Raw genomic sequence first — 18,672 nt, 5'->3', positions numbered from 1 at the left:
TCATCTTTTTTCCTGGCCGATTATTATCCTCAGGATGAGGTGTTGGCAATGCTCCCACAGTCTTTGGTGGATCAAAGTGCTTCTTGCAATTCCACCTGTTCCTGGAAGCACATGGTATCTTGAAGAAATCAAGAGTATCACGCAGCAAAGAAGTGGCTCCTGAGTAATTAGGTTAAAGTGCGCGTCATGGCTCGGGTTGAAGTTTCTCGAGACTAGTGACAGTGGCGCCAAATGTTTGAAGAATCTCCACCATAATCAGTTCGTGCTGCCAAATCATGTCATAGGGGCCTTACAGGTCCATGTAAGTAACCGCTTCTTCAGATGAAAACCATCCCATTTTCGAAAAACGCAATGCATTCCACATTCTGAGCGTCTTAGAAGATGGCACGGGAAGTTCGTTAGCCTTTGCTGCTACAGATGGTGCTTTTTTCGGGGTGGATAGATCGATCACTGTCTGCGGGGCTGTATTAATAGTGGAAAGTTCGGCCGGCGAGTCCCCGTTCCTATTTTCAAGAGTAGCTTGAAACAGTAACTTCAGCGCATCGTTCCCATTGGAGACAAGCGTTCTCATCAATGTTCCGTTCAAATCTCCAGTAACATTGTCTTCTCTTTGCTCGTTATCATTGTCAAGTCCAACTGCGTCAGGTCGAAGAACTTCAAACATTGACTGGGAATTGTCCGACTCTCCATCTGCTGGCGACGTTGTATTGGCGTCTGGTACAGGCCAGTTGCCGCTGGCGACACCATTGACAGCTGGTTCAGTGACCACTTCTGAGGCAGCTTGCGAACCGTCATCCTTCATGTTGAGGTGGGCGGAATGGGGTAATTCTTCATATATTATCAGTGTGGTTCTCATGATGTTCGACAATGCCAAAAAAAAAAAAAGATTACCTTTGTCTTTCATTATGCTCAATCCAAGTTCACATGGAATCCGAATTTTATCATCGGCACGACTGGAATGGGACCTCTCCACAGGAAAGACGCATTCCCTTAGTTCTCTTTTGCATCGCAAACAAGATTTCCCAGGCCCGTCAGTGATGCATCGAATCTTATTCCTGCGGCAAAGTTTGCACGCCTTGTAAGTACGGCGGAAGTTTCGAATCGGCCTTTCGTTCTCGGCGGGAGGGACGGATGCCATAGTCTGTAATGAGCCGTCAATGATGGAGATGGATCTTGCTTGTTGGGTGTGATGTCGATGAAAGCGAGAATCCGGGGATGGAAAGTGACGGCAAGACTGATTGCACCGAGATCGTGCCGGGTTTGTGTACGAGCCGTGACTTTCCGGTGGGATGGCCGGAAAGCCACGGAGAGCAGTGAAGAAATGTCCCGCGGTGGACAACTCGGTTAGTCTATGTTCATGGCCCGCGCCATTCCCGGGGTTAGAAACACAATTCTAGAGGGTATGATTGGTTGTCTTAGCCATTTGCGGGGCTCGCACCGCCCGATTGCCGTTAAGATCCATATCGAGATCCATGCTCGTGTGTCAATTTACACCTTAATAAGCCAGCTCGGCTTTGGCGGTCAAATCTTGAGTACTTGGGGATTGACTTATTGGCAAGTGCTCGATTGTTGAAAACGGCCTCCTAATCGGGAATGACGCAACTTCCACTAATGCCATCGTATCTACGAGATAGACAGCCCTTGCAGCACCAGCTAGCCCAGCTACCCAACCACCTACGAAGGCAGCCACTCGTACTCTTCAGTTAGGTAACGAAAGCTGCGATGCTTGTCCCCAACCTCTGTCACATCGATCACAGTGTTTTCGTCCCTTGGACCGAATTCAAGGTCCCTCTTGTGATTCTCATATTCCAAAGCGAAATGCAACCCTATAGCTGCAACGCCTGTTATGCCCGTCAACCCGCAACCAATTGCTGTTCCTTTGGTTTAGAACGGGCTGTCCAACAGGTTAGCTTTATGACGCTCATGCGCAACATAACCTTGAAAGAGCTACTGACCCATCAGAAGTCGGAAAGACCACACTGCTCATGAATGAAGAACATTGCCCAAGTGTTGCTAGGGTTGCGAGGCCTGCGCCCTTTTTTGAGTCACCGCCCTGGTTGTTCAACAACCATGTGATATTGATGCACATGGCGGGGAAAACTCCACAAGAGGCGAGAAATACACCGGTGTATCGTGCCGCAATTTTTGATTCATCTCGAATTAGGACCAGAATGAGATAGCCGGCAGTAGCCATGACGCTTCCACCACTGACGATAAATCCACGCATGCCGTAACGGTCGCTAGCCCAAGCTGCTGCAACACAACAAACAAAAGCTGCCAAATACGGCGGAGCTGTCAGACCTTGCGCTGTGACAGACGAATAGCCCATATCGCGGACAATAGTTGGGAGAAAGTTTGACAATGCAGCAAATGAGTAGTTTTTGCAAAAGTGAATCAGCGTATGCACGTAGTTTTGGTAATCAGTCATTCCTGCAAACACTTGGTCCCATCTGATGGCAGACTTTTTTGTGTTGTCTCGTTGTTGCAGTCTCTCTACAGCGAAGATTTTGTCCGCTTCCGATAAGAAATTTGCTGAACCAGGTGAGTCGGCTAGATAGAACCAAGTAACTGCACCGAAGGCAATCGTTGGCGCTCCCTCTGGTTTCGTTAGGTCAGTATTCTTATTGTTAGGATGGAAACTTGCCGATAATGAATAGATATTGCCAAGGCTCCAGAGACCCGCGAATCTGTGTGATTCCAAAGGCAAGGGCAGACGCGAAGCAATTTGCCAGGGGCGACATTCCAATCAGGAGAGATACTCTGAATCCCAGTTCGCGCCGCTTGTAAAACATGGACAGAAAATACGGGGCGCCGGCGCCGAAAGCTGCCTCAAACAGGCCGAGAAAAGCACGCGAGGCTGCCAGAGACCCGAGATTATGCGCAGCACCTGAAGACATTGCCGCAGTGCCCCAGCTAATAGTTTCATAGGCATCAGCGATATCCCACAATGATTGAAAAGATGTTGAGGGGCAACCCACAGAATGCATAGCACTGCCACGTACTTGCTGGCAGGGAGTATTTTCCAGACGAGATTGGTCCATTCAAACACGACGTAGGCGATATAAAATGAGTTTAGAACCCAAGCCCACTCAGAATCAGAAAGCTTTAAGTCAGATTTGGCTCCGGCGGCTTTTGCGTTACCGATGTTGCCACGGTCAAGGTAGGAGAGGATGTAAAGGCAGCACACAATTGGAAGGAGATGTCGGTCAAACTAAGAACTCCAGTTAAATTATTTCGGTCTGCGGTGTATCGGGTCAACGTACTGATCTTCGAATGCGAATGTCGGTCTGCTCCGATATTGCTGCGTTATCTTGCACAGCTGGCATGTCAACATCCTCGACTTGCTTCGCCTTGACTGATAATTTATCCTCGGATACGGCTTGCGCCATCGCTTGCCGTCAGACGCAGACTCTAACTGTTCTTAGTAAAGTAATGCAAGGTACACAAAACAAACTGGCTCTTGTTAAGCCTGTGAATGGAGAAATGAATAATGGGCCATGCAAATATGTTCTATTCAACAAGGAAAGCCACTGCTTTATACGTGTATGATATCCGCACTTCTCCGATCGCAACTTCGATCTGCAGCTCCCTCACTCAATGCAAGTGAATGCGGGGAATAGACTTATCAAGTGGAGGCTTGGGGAACATTTACCCCAGATTCTCTGATTGATCTACACCAACCCTGGTCGCACGTTTCCTTGAAGTCAACCGTGCGTCCTAGCTTATCCGTTCCTTTCCGTTTAGTGTTCCGGATAGTCAAGGAACACAAACAACATCCCAAAGCCTTACGTATCGTTCATGGTAGTTATAAATGAACACGTAGGTTTTCGAAAATGGACCGAACTTGGCTTCTATTAAGGCAAACAATTTACAATCCCAAAGACATACGCAAGAAAAGCAACTCAACCGCATCTCCTTTATCATGTCGAAATCTATTGTCAACAGCATCCCCTACCCCTTCAAATTCAACCCTCCGGTCGTGGAGAAGAAGGGAAACCCAGGGCAGACGGAGAACTTGACTACGACGCTTGTGAATGTTCGAGGGAAGATACCCTCAATCCAGGCTTCTCGCTTGCGGACAATGATGCTAGAAGCACACAATAATTCCGACAAAATTCTGGCCCATGCGTGCACTTACGATGGTCTCTCATCTCGCCTAGTCGAAGAAGCAGGCTTTCCCATGGTCTTCTTGGCTGGTTATGCGGTTGCCAGCGCCTACGGGCTTCCCGACACCGGTTACATTGCCATGTCGGAAATGTGCGACAAGATTGGAGAGACTGTGCGTCAGGTCTCTGTGCCAGTAATGGCTGATGGTGATACTGGCTACGGAAGTCCGCTGAACGTCAGGCGAACAGTCAAGAGCTTTGCTGAGGCTGGGGCTGCCGGCGTGATGATAGAAGACCAGACTTGGCCTAAGCGTACGATATGCTCACCATTTCTTGTGGCTCTCTTCTCACTTTGACACGAACAGGTTGCGGCCATACGAAGGGCAAGTCCGTTGTGTCACGAGGCGAGGCGTACGCTCGAATTCAGGCGGCATGTGATGCCCGTGATCAGGGCAAAGATATTTTCGTTCTTGCCCGAACCGATGCTTTAGTCGTTGGATGGGATGAGGCATTGACACGAGCTAAAGAGTTCAAGAGAATCGGAGTCGATGCCGTCTTCGTCGAGGCCCCACCCGACCGAGACGCTATGCGCAAGTGCGTTGAAACACTGCAACTCCCTACGTTTGCAAACAGTAAGTGAACCACACTCTGTATCAAGATGCAAGATCTCTAATGTGAAGCAGTAATCGAAGGTGGAAAGACTGAAAATTTGTCAGCAAAAGATCTGGCTGAACTCGGGTATTGTGCCGTGGCATATCCTTGGACCCTCGTCGCTGCGAAGTTGAAAAGTGTGCGTGAGACGCTCGAAAGCTTGAAAAGAAGCATGACAGTCGGTGCACCACCTATGATTCTGTCTTTTGACGAAGTCTGTGAGGGTGTAGGTTTCAAGAAATACTGGGAACTAGAAGATCGGTATAAATATGATGACGATGGGCCGATCAACGTTAACGTATCTTCGCCCTGAGGGAGAGCGAGAGTCAAGCTTTCATTGGTGACAAGGAGGGGTCCAGAGTACAATTTGACAGTGATGTTCTTTTTCAATTGACCTCTTTGTCGTAACGCTTTGCAGTCATTTAATCTATCACCATTCCGGCGCTTTGAAACCCACCAGTGCTAAAACCGCGATTGCCTCTACAAGGCTCGTCCAGAAACATGCTCCTAATTCGGAACGGTCGACAGGATATCTAACCTGAGGCCACAGCACCGCAGCACATGCTAAGACATGTGGGTGACGCTGGCCTTCTCCCCCTCCTTTTTTCCGTTCGTATCTATGACGACCGGACCAGCTGCGAGATCCTCCGCCTTTGGGTACGCAACCTTATGCACGGTGTACCAAGGTCGATTGAACAGGCTTTCCATGGACTCTAGAGATCTTCCAGAGGTTTCCGGCATGGCAAGATATACGTAGACAAGGGAAACAAAGCAGATGACCGCAAAGAATATAAAGGCACCATAGCGCTCGGTAGCGGCCAGAAGTGATGGCATAGCTCGCGAGCAGCCAAAGTAAAAGGCCCAGTGAAAAGCCATGAGAACAGATACGCATAGAGATCTGATACGGATCGGAAAGACTTCTGCACTGACGAGGTAAGGGATGGAAAACCATCCTATAGACCACGCGATGGCATGCAAGTAGATTGCCGCGATGGCAGCTTCGCTTGCTCGCCTGGCTGCTGAGTCTGCAGAAATGTCTCCAGGGTCTCGTCCGTTAGTCACTTTGAGATAGACGCCTACAAAAAGAAGGGTCGTGATCTGGAGACATATTCCAGTAAGAAGGGACCGCCTCCTGCCGATGAAATCGATGACGAATACTGAAAAGACCAAGACTGAGACGAATTTGAGAATCGCATAGACTCCAGTAGCAAGAAGACGACCTTCCTCGCCTTGGATGCCTAAATATCCAAAAATGGACGGGCTATATTGAGTACTGGATTTCGTCATGGGTTAGGACTGGCGTACGTTCTTGGGGTCGTGATACTCACATTGCGTTTGCTCCGCTCCATTGGGAAAATAAATGCGCCAGAAACATTAAGATGAATCGTCGTCTATTAGGAATGTCGGCCCACGTCTCCTTTGCTAGATCAAGTATCGAAGCGCCTGATACAATCTCCAATTCGTGATTCAGTTGGGCCTCCATTGCTCGGAATTCGTCTTGCACGTAGGGATGATCGGCTGGAAGTTGTCGAAAGTCACAAAGGACCCTGAGAGCTTCTGTTGATTTTCCGCGAGACAGCAGGAAACGGGCAGACTCGGGAGTGAAGAATGTTCCCAAACCCCACATTATCGCAGGCGCGATCTGGAGGGCGGTTGGCAGCTGCCATTGGATTTGGGAACCTGAATAGTGTTTCGTGATGCCGTAGTTAAAGAAGAAGCCGAACACAACTCCCAGCTGCTGACAGCAGGTGTACTGAAGAGTCAAGAGACCGCGTATCGACCGAGGAGCAATCTACACTATCGATCAGTTTGCGAAACACGGTGCCTTGAGATAGCTCGCGTCCCTACCTCGGAAATGTACACGGGAGGCAGCACCGTTGTAGCACCTATTCCTACACCAGAGATGATTCTCGAGAGATATAGACCCGTCATATTTCCACAAGAGAATGTTTGCCCCAAGATTCCGGCAATGTATATCAATGTGAAGATTTGCATTGTTAGCCGACGGCCCAATTTCTCAGTGAGGCTTACGCAGGCCAAACAACCAAGGACAGCACCAGCCGTCGCGATAGCCACAATCCAGCCTTTTGTATTCGAATACTCGCTTTCAGATTGATCACCTATCCCAAATCGAGTTTTGAAGACGGACATTGTGACCAGGGATGCGATATTGCCTGTGGCGAGAGGCTCATCAGCTGGATGCATGCGTACACCGATGTATTTTCGGTACACACCTTCGTCGAATCCTTTCGCGACCCCTGAGAAGCTCCATATCCAGGTGCAGACAAACAAGTATCGATTGAATATCTCTCTGGGGCTGTTTCGTACAGCAGCTGTTGTGGCACTGATGAGGGACATTTTGAGCAGCTTGCTGAGTTACACTAGGTGAGAAATACTGGTGAACCAGAGCTTGGTTGTTAACATTAGTGATAAGCACAATCGCTTCCTGATATCTTTGTCCACCCTTGTCATGATTTCACAACCTTCCCCGGACCCCGCGAGCTGCTGCGTCCCGGATTCGGGGGATAATACGCGAGAATCCTAGGCAGCTCACCATTTAGGGGGTATGATTCGGAATTGCGCCGAAGGTCAGGCCCGGGTCCTGTCCGACGACACTAATTACCGGAGGATTTCCGTCCCTGCCGATCCCACATACTTAGCGAGGATCTTATGAGAGAACTTGTCCATGAAATTTTGATTATCTGTGATTTCGGATTGGCTGGCTCCTTGACGAAGTCTTTAAACCTTTGATTGCGCCCGCTGCCAGTTGCCAGTTGGACAACATCGCATAAACATTCACATACGTTTCTCGCAATGAACTTCTATCCCGTGCCCCCGATCATACAGGCCGAACTTTACGTTCGGATTCCAGACGATATGCGTTGCCTTGGAAAAGACACCGAGTGGCGCGGTGGCTTTGCGCGACAATTCCAACATATTTTTCTCGAGGGACCAGTCGTGGATAATCTTGGCAACCTTTATATCGTGGATGTTCCCTACGGTCGAATCCTTAGGATTGACCCGGGGAAGACCATTACCGTTGTCGCGACATGGGACGGTGAACCCAATGGGCTTGCTGCAACTGATGGCGGTCACTTGGTCATTGCAGACTACAAGCAGGTACGCAGAATTCACCGCGCCGATTCGCAACATTTTAGCCTTACCAAGTTGATCGTGTTCAGGGAATCCTCTCCTTCGATCCATCCAATCAGAAGATCAAACCACTGATCACCCGGCGTCATCTCGAGCGATTCAAGGGCCCAAATGACTTGATTGTTGATTCTCGAGGAAGTATTTACTTCACTGACCAAGGCCAAACCGGTATGACAGATCCAACTGGCAAAGTGTACAGGTTGTTGGCTGGTGGAAAACTAGAGACAATTGTTGAGAACGGCGTGTCCCCAAATGGACTCGTTCTCTCGCCCGACGAAAAGTTTTTGTTCGTTGCGATGACAAGATCTAACCAGGTTTGGCGTCTCCCTCTTCATTCTGATGGGACAACAACCAAAGCTGGTGTGTTTTTTCAGTCATTCGGGAACGCGGGTCCAGATGGACTAGCAATTGACGAAGAGGGGAGCCTCTTCATCTGTCATCCCAGTCTAGGATCCATCTTCGTCGTAGATTCGAATGGCATCCCCAAAGCACGCATAGTCAGTGGGACGAGTGGTATCAACTTGACGAACTGCTGCTTTGGCGGGCCAGAGAACAAGACCGTTTTTATCACAGACAGCCTGGAAGGAAATGTGCAAAAGGTCAACTGGCATTGCCGTGGCGCAAGATCACAGCCAAGACTCAGGACGTAGTAGACCTGCCAAAAGTGCGCCTGGCCCCTGGGCAAAAGAGAACTTCACCCCCAAGCGAGAATTTTGCTTTCTCCCAAGCAAATATCATATCGACGTTGCAATGCGTAAATGTGCATCGTATGCTTACATTTCACTACTCACGCGGCACCAAATCTCCAACTGGACGCAATCACACACTTCCGTTCGTCGGCATCGTCGGCAATTCCGAACAGGTGTTCTCGTTTGCATCGCGGCGCAGTGTTGGTGATGAGATACGACTTTGTCGAGACACCCACGGAGACATCATTTGCCGCCAACATCCCTGAGGATTGGCACCAGCATCCTCGATTGATTGTCACCTGCATCCCTGAGCCATGTGGTGAATAGCCAATCGCAAAAGCGTAGAAAAGACAAGTTAAAGTTAGCCAATTGGATCATCATTTTAGCTGAAACATCAGACTCAATTTCAGGTCAAAATGTTGGGATGAAACGGAGCTGGGTCTCTGCAGTATGTGAGCATGTTTGCGGAAAGCCTTGGTTTAAAACAGCATGTGTAACATGCGCGTGCGCGCACAGCCATCACCATTTGTAGCGTCAGAGGCAAAGAGAGAGCACGGTTATTACAGCAGGCCGAATAAAATCATAGAGTTTCCCCCCAGAATACGCTCGTTGCAGCTGCTCATTGCACCTTCAGACCATCTCATGAGCTGCATGCAACTTCGCACCCAGTATGGCTTCAACTCCCGAATATCAGCCCTTCCTGAAATACTCGGACGACCCGGCGGCCGAGGAGACCAGTCCTCCACAGCATCCCGTTAAACGCCGTACGACAGTACTATCCCACGTGCTGGTCTTCGTTGCGACATCTTTAGTGTGGGGTTTCGTCGTTTTTCTCATCGTCCCTTCACCAATGCCGACAAGCTCGACGCAAGTCTCGGCATCGACTCACCCCACGATACTGGAGAATCACCTCGCCGGCATACGGCACAACGTCACTTCGGGCAAGCGTCTTATAAATTGCGGCAACTCGACCGAAGAAGCAAAAGCCCAAGGATGCAAATATGACATCTTGCTCAACCACTGGGTCCCCGGACCTTGTTTTGACAAAGAATCGGTTGACGAATATCGCGATGACAATAGCTGGGGCGCATTCTCTGATATAAACATGACGCACCGCCTGACTATTGACGAAATGTCAAACCGAGACTTTTACTGGACGTCGATTCGCGATCACATTAACCATTGCGCTATCATGTGGAGGCGGCAATTCTACGTTCTCTTCGACGAAAGGCGCGCCATGGATACCGTCGTCACAAGTCCAGGGCACACCGAGCACTGCTCCCAGTACTTGATGGACGTCACAGAAGGAATGTTTAAGGAGCCGACGAAGACAATGAGGGGGTTTGCTGGTTGTTGGATTAAGGATTGAGACATTCCGAGCAAGCAGTCTAGGATATGTTAGGGTGACTTTGCAATTCGAGCTTCGTTTAGGAATAACACTGCTGTGCTACGTTCCGCGGTGCTGTAACTCTCTCCGCTGGTATGGCCTTCGACTCTGCGCACGGTAGTTCCGACGGGACTGGGCCTGCTAGTCAGAGCCCCGGCGGACGCTTGGCGACAGCGATTCCCGCAATGAGATGGATACAGGTCCTGAAAAGGCGCCGTCTTCGGTAAGCAAAAAGTGAGACTAATAAACGCGTTGGAAGCCACGAGTTCCAATGTCCAATCAGAATCGCGGTAGATGCCCCTGGAGAAAGCGATCTTGCAGCAGCGACATGTCTGTCAGGAGATCCGCGCGAGACGCAACCTGCGCGGGATGATCCCCACCCATACACTGAGCGGGGCAGAAGACTCTGGTGAAAATAGCCGAACCAAGCCGATTCCTCCACTTTGACACGCCTCGTCGGAGTCAGTCCGAAAGTCATGCCGCAATCGATGGCTTAACATATGAGGGGATCACAAGTGACATACCTTGCATTGGTCTTCTCATTGAAGGTCATGACCAAAATGAACCCCGCTCCAGATCGACTGCCCCGGCTTCCCGCCTGTCAGTTGTGTTATCAGAAGAAAATCAAAGTATGACTCCCTAAACTTCAAGAGGGTAACTAGCCACAGGTACTGCAGAAGTGATTTCATAATTCACCTAGGGCGGGCAGCTAATGTCAATCTTTCAAGTGTGACAGTACAAGGCCAGCATGCACCCCTTGTTCAAGAACGGGTAACGACTGCATCGTGCTTAACTCTGGTGGCGAAGAAACACTCTCTCGAGCGTAAGAGTTGGCCCGCCCCTCGGGCCCTCCTTGTTTTGGCGATTACATGACATCTAACGGCTATTTATAGAGAGATTGATCGTTTAGAGCAGCGTGGCAAAGAATTATCTCAAACGTTACATACTTTTCATGTCGATGAAGCCTCAACAAGCAATACCACTGACCAGCCCACCGCGGAGGCCGGTCCGACGGTCAACTCGATTGAGAACTCTACTGTCTCACACGGTGAGGGACTAGGGTAAGTCCACACCTTAATCATGATTTCTTTCTCGGAAGGTTTCTAACAAGCTTGAGATTTATGGCTTCGCTGTTCACCGATCCAGATTTGAGAAGAAATAATATCGAACTACTTCAACTGCTGGCAAGAGTCCCAGGCGCCCCTGAGCCTGCAATTCAACCTTGCGGTCTTCCTTCTAATGAAGATGGCGAGTTCCTGTTCGAAAAGTAGTATGCCAGTCATTTCAAGCAATACATTGAACCATTGTTCCTGACACCATGACGCAGCCTGAGTTGGTCTCACGTGCAGAGTCCTTTTCTTCGTCGAGACGAGGTCAAGTCTCTCTCAGGCCGGGTCTTTTTACTCGTGCCGGCTGATCAACCCGCTTCAAATCACGATTTGTTTCGCGCATTCATGATTCTCGCAGTGGGCGCGGTATTCCCATTCAAAAACGGTACTCATAGCCAGCACCCGGAAGGATACTACCTCGCCGCTTTGCAACACATGGGGTCGGACTTTCTTACACGAGGCTTGGCCTCTATCCAAGACCTTCTTTTGATATGCCGATTTGGTATATACCATCGTATAGGTACGTCTGGTTCCAATGCGTATTGTCGCCACACTCTGTGCTCACGCCGTTGTTTGAAGGCACGTCAATCTGGGACGTGATTCGGCTTTGTGGTCGTCTATGCATCGAACAAGGCCTACACCTCAACGAAAATCCCTCTTCGAACTTCATGCAGGCCCAAATGGAACGACGAGTATTCTGGCAGTTTTACATGATCGACAGATATAGTTCTACATTACTTGGAAAACCCTTCGGTATCGATGACCGCGACATTGAGACCAGCTTTCCAGCAGATGCAAATGACGAGGATCTCGTTACTGCAAATCAATCTTCAAGAGATTTTGCTGCTTTTCGGCTGTCGCATATCACGCTTGAGACGACAGAGATGACCGTTTTCTTTACCTCCGTGCGCTTGCGACAGATCTCGTCCAGAATCCACACCGAGTTCTCTAAGCTTGCGCGCAACTACTTCGAGTCTTCGCAGAGTCATTTTGCTCCCGGATATATATACACAACTCTGAGCCGCTTGATGCAGGAGCTACAGCATTGGAGAGATGATTCTCCGGTCTTTCAACAGCCAAAATGTCTTTATGAGTCGCAGAGTTGGTATGATCTATTGCTAGCCAGGGAGGAGCTTTACCTTGTCCGACGAGCCATTGACCTCGTGCCCAAACGAGACAGAAAGACACCTCGTCATATCTGCATTTTATGCCTCAGGACTGCACTTCGAACCATTTGGATCTATTCAACACTGTGTCAACAGCGCCCACTCATCACACACACACGCAGCTATTTTCATATGATGTTTACGGCTGGTCTATCTGTACTGTTTTGTGTTTCAACGGCAACAAAGCTAGAAAAAGAAGACATCTCAGATGCCACAGCCGGTCTGTTTCAATGTGAAGAGACATTGAGGGACATGGCCGAGCAGCTACCAAGTGCGAGACAATATGCTGCTGTTTTCGAAGCTCTTCGGCGCGATACCACGCGGAAACTGAACAAAATTCTCGACACATTACAATCAGACAACGCATCCCAGAACATAGGGCCAGATAACGTTACCCCAGCTTTCCGACCATCATCATTGGATAGACCATCAAATGCTTTGAGAGTCCCAGACTACTTGATTCTCGGCTCGCGCGGCTCCTCGCAATCCAACATTCTGGGCGCGAATCTCGATGCGAGACTTCAAGAAGACAACTTTGGAGGAAGCATTACAAATAATGTCGCGTTTTCGTTCCCCATGGAGAGGGTTGTCCCAGGGGACACTGCAATATCACTCAGTAGTGTGAGAGACAGTCAAGCGGCGCTGGGGGTATCAGATGACTTCTCGCCAAGGAGCGATCTCTTTGACTGGGCATTCCTGAATGATGAGACTCTGTGGAACATGGAGTCTGTCTTGGGAGAATATGTGTATGGGGACCCAGATAGACACATCGGAGCTCTGGATGCTTTCGATTTCCAATAGTAGTGTATAAAATAGCTTCCCAAAGTTTACCTCGTCTGGACTTGCCTTCCTGTTTGCTCTTAGATTCATCTCACGTGGATACACAACATCTAACTCTAAGTACGTTCTAGGAATACCATTTAGGCACAGCATCATGAATGACACGTCATGCCGCACTTCTTATTACGATGGATGTTGAAAACAAAGGATCATCATTAATGAGAGGATTTAGATACTGAATTCAATCACCTTATAGTTCTCTCTAGAATCGACTTCTGGCATAGTCTAACAACTTCGTGGCTGCTGCCATGCCTGTTTGGACTTGAGTCTCTCTAGTTGCTGCCCCAATATGTGGCGTACTGAGCGCACCAACGTCCCACAATGTACCGTACCTCTCTTTGCTAGGAGGCTCTTCCTCATGACAGTCCAATCCAGCTCCCCAAATGAGTCCTTCTGCAAGGGCACATTCTAGTTCACTTTCGTTAATAATACCTCCCCGAGCTGTGTTGATAACTATGGCTGTGTTTTTCATGATTTTGAACTGTTCGTAACCAAGAAGATGTCTGGTAGCGGGTGTCAACGGCATGTGAACCGTTACAACGTCGGAAGTTGATAAGACCTCCGATACTGACTCGGCGCGGGAATGAGGAATTTCATTCCAGGCGTCAAGGGGCAAATAGGGGTCGTAAGCCACAATGTCCGCCTCGAACGCTCCGCGAAAGATTTGAGCAACAGCCCTTCCAATGTTGCCCATGCCAAGTATGCCGATCGTCTTCCGGTGTAGGATAATCCCTGAGCACGTCTCCTTGGGCACAAGAATGCCCGCATTTTGCTTTCCTGCGATGCTTCCCACTTGTCTTGCCACGGCTGTCGTCAAAGCTAAAACCATTTCAGCCACCGCACGCGCGTTGACACCGGGGGTGTTGAAGATTTTAATGCCTCGTGCAGAACAAGCATCACCATCGATCTTGTCAATTCCGACACCTTGCTTTCCGATGGCAAGAAGATGCGGGCAAGCAGCGATATCTTCGGCCGTGAGGCGTGAGGACCGCATGAGAAGGAACCGAACATTTTCCTTCCACTTGGCATGTTCAGGTTGTCCAGGTAGAATTGCGTTGAAATTTTCTTTACAAAAGCTGATGACCTCCGGTTGGAACGAATCCAACACGTAAACTGTCGGCTTGGAGCGGGAAAGCACGCCCGTGGTTGAATCAGATATAATTCCCGGGGCCATGTTGAGAAATGAATTGCGAGGAGGAACAGGTGAGATAGCCTAGCGACCGCTGGTTGAAGATGAATCCGGGGTTTGTTCCTCCCTTGGTTCTGGCCTTCGTGTTGCGATCGATGAAGTTGACTTTGAACCTGAGGACTTTTGGCTTCGTTTCGTGAAATTGGCGCTGTGGAAATCAACGGTCACACAGCTGGGGCGAAGGTGGCCGGTCGCCTTTGATACCTGACGGATCCACCCGGAAGGCCCCCGATATTATCGGACGGCCTCCGGCGCTGCTGTCTACCTCTGCCTAGCCTCACTCTGATGACGGAATGCCACCGAAAATCCCCCTTGTGAATTGTTTCGGTCATGTGTGATTTGGACGCGGTTTCGGAGGGCCGAAAAATGTGCGGAGGTGCCGAAACTGTTATAGAGTCTCTCGGCATGAGTCCGGGCATCATGGCGCGACCAGCAAATAAAAATTCATATAACAATACCTCTATCATACGCCGTTGAAGATGCTTGTACACAGAGCATTTATCAGCATAATCATCAATATTCAAAATTTCCTCTTCCAAAATGCCCGTTTCAATCCCCCATTCGCTCAAAGAAAAGCTCCTCCGTAACGAGGTGGCATCAACTCTTAGCGTCAAACTAGTCAAGTCGGTAGAGCTTCCTATGATGGCTAAGACCGCAGGATTTGACGGAATTCTCATCGATATGGAGCATTCCTCATTCGACCTCGAGACGACCTCCCAGTTATGCATTGCCGCGCTGTATGCTGGCATCTCGCCCATCGTACGCGCTCCGAGCAAAGATCCTTTCTTCGTCTCTAGAATTTTGGATGGTGGCGCACTTGGTGTCATTGTGCCGCACATTCGCAGTGTTCAGGATGCACGCGACGTTGTTGCCGCTGCCAAGTTCCAGCCCATCGGCACGCGATCGTCAACCAACGGGCTTCCTCATTACCAATTCCGCACGATTCCCGCCAAGGTCTCCAACCCGGTCACAAACGACGCAACTTTGGTCATTCCAATGATTGAGACTCTTGAAGCACTAGAGTTGGTTGATGAGATCGCAGGGGTAGAGGGCGTAGACTCTCTGCTCATTGGTACCAACGATCTGACGGCTGAGATGGGTATTCCGGGTGACTACGAAAACCCTAGACTCACAGAGGCCTATAAGCGAACAATTGAGGCTTGCAACAAGCACGGAAAATGGGTTGGAGTTGGAGGTCTTCACTCACGAATGGATTTGGTCGAGAAGTTCTGCCAAATGGGAGCCCGCTGGGTAATGGCTGCGACTGATGGCCCATTGCTCATCGCCGGTGCCACGAAGAGAGCTGCTGAGATGGCTAGTCTGAGCGTTAGGGCGACTTCAGCTACGAATGGCAAGTCATAAATTGTCAGTGACCATCGATCCGATGCTGTTGTTTAGCACAGAACACTGTCACTGCAGGGTGCCATAAAGCATGGTATGATGGGATGTAAGCGGTTCCAGATTTCGTCGCGGTAGATGTCTCATTCATCACTCAGAGATTTGAAATGCTGGCATGCAATCTTCAATATCTCAACTTCATACGCGACTTGTTATGATAAGATCGCATTATCTTTTATTTTTCCTTCTCGTGACTCTGACTCCATTTCGGTTTGCCCGCGCTTGCAGGGCCGGGGCAACTTCGTGGAATGTATCCGTAGGTGTGACCTATCAGGTCCTTCCCAGCTTCCCCATGGAGGCTTGGCGTCAATCCCCGCGAGTATTGTGACTAATTACGTAATAAGTTCACCCCTGTTGTGTGGGGAAAAGGGACATCGGCAAACAGTCGGAGGTGCGAGGTCCTGGGCACCGCAAATTCCCCATCACAGTTGATTGCCAGGGCCGATGTTCTGTCGACGGACCACCTACTCTGCTTGAGTCATCCAAATTGGTCGGCATACCCTTCATCTGTGTCAATACCTGGTGTTAGGAGAAAGACGGCCGGGCCATGAGTTCGGCTTCATCTACAGGTGCGCGGGAAGCTTCGAACGCGAGGGAATCCCTCGAGCCGCCTCCAACGACCGCCCAAACCCGACCGCAAGCTTGCGAGAGATGCTGGAAGAGAAAGCAAAAGGTATATGGCCCCCGTGTCTGCACTTGACCATTAAATGCTAGCATTAACTGACAATAATCAGTGTGATCGCCGTCTGCCGGCATGCAACTCATGTAGCGTGCTAGGGGTAGAATGCATCCCACGAAATCAAGATTTCAACACCATATCCGAGCTCTCGCATACTTCTGTTGTTGGGTATCGCATTCTGTTCCCCTATCTACTAACATGTCTGCTAACAGACCTCAGCTACGTAGCATCATTGAAGAGGCGGGTTGCTGATCTTGAAGAAGAATCTTTTTCTAGAAAACGCTCGCGCACATACAGTTGTCGAGCTGATTCAACTCTGGATCAGTCTTCTGATCATGATAATGGCGCAAGATCTCGGGATGCTACATCGGTCCTGTCGAGTCAGGCCATGCATCCTGCTGGCAGCAATGGACACGACAACGACGATTCATCAGTGAGGGCCACTATGGGAGCAATCGGCTTCTTATCACGCAGCGCTATGGCCGAACCTCGAGATAATTCGGATGATCTACCAAGAAAGTTCTCTTTGGCCGAAGTGATCTCCGGGGCGCTAGCTATCGATGGGCGCGACCCGTCCACGGCTATTCCAGCACCCCAATCGCCTGGTATTACCAACCACCTCGCTCCCGTGAGCCAAGTTTCAACGCTTGAACATGTTCGGAAGTTTCTCGAATGGTCCGCCCTGTTGCCCTATCTTGACGAGGACATATTTCTCCGGCAATGTGAGAGTATAATGGCTAGCAGAGCGCAACCTCAACCTGCACAGAACTCCCAATCATTGCATAATTTCAATGTTCACATGGCCTGCGCCATTGGAATTCTGCTCTCTCCAAGTTCGACTCATCTCTCACTACTTAGTGCAGGCCTTCATTCTACGGCAATCAAGGAGTTACCCTCCGTCCTGCGTACGGAAATGGCCCTCGAGCACATACACTGCATGATAATGCTTCTTATCTACTCTTTGTTCAACTCCTCTGGTGGTTCTGCCTGGCATCTTCTGGGTCTGGCAGTGAAGACGTGCATCTCCCTTGGCCTTCACCGGGAGCCAGATGCCCACTCCAACTTGACGATATCAGAGGCCACCAGACGGCGATGGCTATTCTGGACAGTTTACTACTTTGACCGGTATGGTACTTTGCTTGTGATTCACATTCTGTTCTGGGACTAAGCTTAGCTCTAGGATGATTAGTCTTGTGATGGACCGCCCCGTTAGTATTCAGGATGACGACATCTCAGTTCGGGTGAGTAGAGCACTTAAAGAGCAAAATACAATGTCAGTCGTTCTGAAGCTGACAAAAACAATACAGCTCCCAATTGAAGATGGCCATGTGCCCGGATCAGCGGATATATCGTCTAAGAGGTTGCCTATCAGTCGCTACCTCATACTGTATTCACAATTAATCTCGAGCATCCGAGCAGGAAGAAAGGACGATGTTCTGCTCACTTATAGCAACATTATCCATTGGAGAGACCTGCCTCCCAATGGAGATCGTCATTCGTCATCTAATCAGCAGCTTTCGGACCTTTTTCATCAACTGTCTTGTCGAGCTTTGGTACATCTCACCTCGTCAACGCCTCCAACACATGAGAGTATCGGTCCATTGCTTGGCAGCACTCAAGATCTTGATTTGGACACTATTAATACATCTCGGCAATTTGTCAATCGATGTTACGACCTATTTACCCAAGGCACTTTCATTTGCAATTTCATTGATGCATACGACGTCTTTCAAGCTGCCGTTACTTTCGCCTGTCTCAACTGGCGTATTGGCCGGGAGAATTCTGCAGGGCGTCGACTCGCTGAAGTGACGGAAATAATCAACAAGTCTTCGACGCTTGTAACGATTGCGGCATCAAGATTCCCTGCACTTGCAGCTTTTCAGCGGGTCTTGCTAGGTCTCTCCACGCGTATGATGGATAGTCACAATGCGATATCCAGTGTGAGACATCTATTGCTCTCTTCAGTCCCTTGCCAATCACCCGTCTGCTAACATGTCTGAAGACCAACTCTTGGGTAAACTTCCCGCAAATTATTCCACGTCGATCTCAACAACTCATTCGATGCACATTTTCTTAATCAGGGGAAACGCCCTGTACTGATGCCCCCTCAGGCTTCTCTATCCTCCGGCTGCAAATTGGAGTTTACATCGCCCACGTTGCCAATAAGTTTTGGTTAATTGAAAGCTGGATGAGTTGAGCAAAAGGCCAGGTCCCCCAAGCCTCTCTTTTCACCAGTCAACCCCAATCCACCCAGGTGCCGAGATGCCCGGGCGGAAAATCTATTCAACATACACCAAACTCCCAC

At 49.5% G+C, this 18,672-nt stretch overlaps 6 protein-coding genes across 6 annotated transcripts; 5 read left to right on the top strand and 1 right to left on the bottom strand.

Moving 5' to 3' along the window:
* On the bottom strand, positions 1-802 carry CGCA056_v002012 (uncharacterized protein; the record flags this gene model as incomplete). Its single annotated transcript, XM_037317271.1, has 2 exons — positions 1-244; positions 294-802. 2 exons carry the CDS (start codon positions 800-802, stop codon positions 1-3), a joined length of 753 nt encoding a protein of 250 aa, XP_037186250.1.
* Positions 803-3,922: 3,120 nt separating this feature from the next.
* Positions 3,923-5,070, top strand: Dml-0 (2,3-dimethylmalate lyase; the record flags this gene model as incomplete). Its single annotated transcript, XM_037317270.1, has 3 exons — positions 3,923-4,418; positions 4,472-4,738; positions 4,790-5,070. The coding sequence occupies 3 exons, from the start codon at positions 3,923-3,925 to the stop codon at positions 5,068-5,070; spliced, it is 1,044 nt and encodes a 347-aa protein (XP_037186253.1).
* Positions 5,071-9,269: 4,199 nt separating this feature from the next.
* CGCA056_v002010 (uncharacterized protein) lies at positions 9,270-9,968 on the top strand (the record flags this gene model as incomplete). Its single annotated transcript, XM_037317269.1, has 1 exon — positions 9,270-9,968. One exon carries the CDS (start codon positions 9,270-9,272, stop codon positions 9,966-9,968), a length of 699 nt encoding a protein of 232 aa, XP_037186252.1.
* A 578-nt stretch (positions 9,969-10,546) lies between these two features.
* On the top strand, positions 10,547-13,062 carry CGCA056_v002009 (putative transcriptional regulatory protein; the record flags this gene model as incomplete). The annotated part of the gene is made up of 6 exons (XM_037317268.1): positions 10,547-10,615; positions 10,715-10,809; positions 10,880-11,047; positions 11,104-11,256; positions 11,314-11,615; positions 11,675-13,062. 6 exons carry the CDS (start codon positions 10,547-10,549, stop codon positions 13,060-13,062), a joined length of 2,175 nt encoding a protein of 724 aa, XP_037184610.1.
* A 1,768-nt stretch (positions 13,063-14,830) lies between these two features.
* hpcH-1 (4-hydroxy-2-oxo-heptane-1,7-dioate aldolase) lies at positions 14,831-15,652 on the top strand (the record flags this gene model as incomplete). Its single annotated transcript, XM_037317267.1, has 1 exon — positions 14,831-15,652. One exon carries the CDS (start codon positions 14,831-14,833, stop codon positions 15,650-15,652), a length of 822 nt encoding a protein of 273 aa, XP_037184611.1.
* A 583-nt stretch (positions 15,653-16,235) lies between these two features.
* STB5-1 (Protein STB5) lies at positions 16,236-17,817 on the top strand (the record flags this gene model as incomplete). The annotated part of the gene is made up of 7 exons (XM_037317266.1): positions 16,236-16,361; positions 16,423-16,535; positions 16,587-17,089; positions 17,231-17,492; positions 17,548-17,608; positions 17,675-17,727; positions 17,787-17,817. The coding sequence occupies 7 exons, from the start codon at positions 16,236-16,238 to the stop codon at positions 17,815-17,817; spliced, it is 1,149 nt and encodes a 382-aa protein (XP_037186040.1).
* Between the last annotated feature and the right edge of the window lie 855 nt (positions 17,818-18,672).

This window comes from Colletotrichum aenigma (assembly GCF_013390185.1).
Source record: "Colletotrichum aenigma strain Cg56 chromosome Unknown KSG_Cg56_contig01, whole genome shotgun sequence".
NCBI classification, from domain to species: Eukaryota; Fungi; Ascomycota; class Sordariomycetes; order Glomerellales; family Glomerellaceae; genus Colletotrichum; species Colletotrichum aenigma.
This window is presented reverse-complemented; position numbering and strand designations above follow the sequence as displayed.